The sequence below is a fragment of the Echinops telfairi genome, unplaced genomic scaffold (genome assembly GCF_000313985.2).
Source record: "Echinops telfairi isolate 266 unplaced genomic scaffold, ASM31398v2 ScPeMD7_18;HRSCAF=68, whole genome shotgun sequence".
NCBI classification, from domain to species: Eukaryota; Metazoa; Chordata; class Mammalia; order Afrosoricida; family Tenrecidae; genus Echinops; species Echinops telfairi.
The window spans coordinates 41777775-41779286 of record NW_022103915.1 but is presented as its reverse complement, the minus strand read 5'-3'; the positions used below and the strand labels follow the sequence as shown (position 1 = coordinate 41779286).

Below are 1512 nucleotides of genomic sequence, written 5' to 3'. Positions count from 1 at the left end.
CCGCTGGGCTTCCTTTTCAGTGTCTCTCTGGGAGAAACAAACAAACCACCACCCACCAGTCACTGTCAAAGAGCAGACAGAGGAAGAAGGGACTTTGCAGAAAGCAGCAAGAACATGAGCATTGTTTACGCCATCTTTTGTTTACTTTACTTCATTGTTTACTTCATCAGGGTGCCTGATAAACACAGTCTAGCAATCGTCCAAAGTAGAGCCTTTGAGACACTGTCAGAGCCAACAAGAGTCACAATGTGGGGAACGACTGATCCTTTCTGGTGGTCAAGTCAAAAATGTCACTGTCACCAATCCAATTCTGACTCCTAGTGACCCTATAGGACAGGGCAGCACTGTCCCTGGGTTCCCAAGGCTGTAAATCTCTATAAGGACAGAAAGTCTGGTCTTTCTCCCATGAAGCAGCTGGTGGTTTTGAACTGCTGCCCTCAGGTTAGCATCTTAATGCTACACCATCAAGGCTCCTTCCGCTAGGTGAGTTTCAATTGATGTAGGTCAGTGAGGTGCTGGCGAACTCTGGCAACGATGGAGAGCCTGGTACAGCCACTGCTAAGTGTAAAACAGACATTCAAGAAAGAAGTGACCAGACAGAACATGGCCCACAGGTCAGAACCACATGCGGGTGGTCCCTAGAGTCACGAGGAAATGACCTCTGACCTCCCCCCATACAAACCTGACCAGCATATGGGCATATATGAAGGGGCTAAGATCTTTCATCCCGTCCATTTCTGAGAAAGGTCTAGAACGAAAAGAACCTAGAAGACGTAACAAGTGGACGCTGTGTTACAGTAAGGTTCACTTGGATGACTACACTGGTTTCCAAGACTATACATCTTTTGAGGAGCAGAAAACCTCATCTTCCTCCCTTGGAGCTGCTGGTGGTTTTGAACTGCTAACCTTGTGGTTCGCAGCCCAACACATAATTCACTACAGCACCAAGGTCCCTTGAAGGTAAATTACACTGCAGTGCAATTTGTCCAAATATGAACAGACCTTAGATGAGCATTCACATTCAGAAATAAGAGGTATCTTTCTATAAAGGCCAATCGAAAAATAACATCTTTAAAATTTTACCCATCACTTTTGTATTTTCCTTTTCTTACCAAGGGATGTGTTTTTGCTTTTGCTTTATTCCCCAAACCATTTTATTGGGAGCTACTACAGATATCGTATCATTCAATCACATCAAGGAGTATTGCACATTTGCGACCACAATCAGTTTCAAATACTGTCTTCCTTTTTGAACTCCTTGACATCAGTTCCCCTTTACCCTACCCCACCCCACTGGGCCCCCCAGGAACCTTTATTCTACTTGCTGTCTCAATAGGTTCATCAAATGGGTTTCATAATAAACATGTTTTTTAATAAAAGAAGAAAAACTGAACTTACTGAATAATATTACTTTATCCCAGTTTTATAACAACACTCAAAAGTACTGGATTTCAACATCCAATATGCCACAAGTGACTTTTGTCCTGAAAATAATTTTCCATGAACACTATA

At 42.9% G+C, this 1512-nt stretch overlaps 1 protein-coding gene across 1 annotated transcript in view; it reads right to left on the bottom strand.

Annotated features, from left to right (window-relative positions):
- The window catches only part of ESR2 (estrogen receptor 2), a 49720-nt gene that overhangs the window by 46030 nt on the left and 2178 nt on the right, over positions 1-1512 (bottom strand). Inside the window, exon 2 of the mRNA XM_045287624.1 lies at positions 5-27. Within this exon, the coding sequence (XP_045143559.1) occupies positions 5-27 (23 nt within the window). The remainder of the gene's footprint in view (positions 1-4; positions 28-1512) is intronic.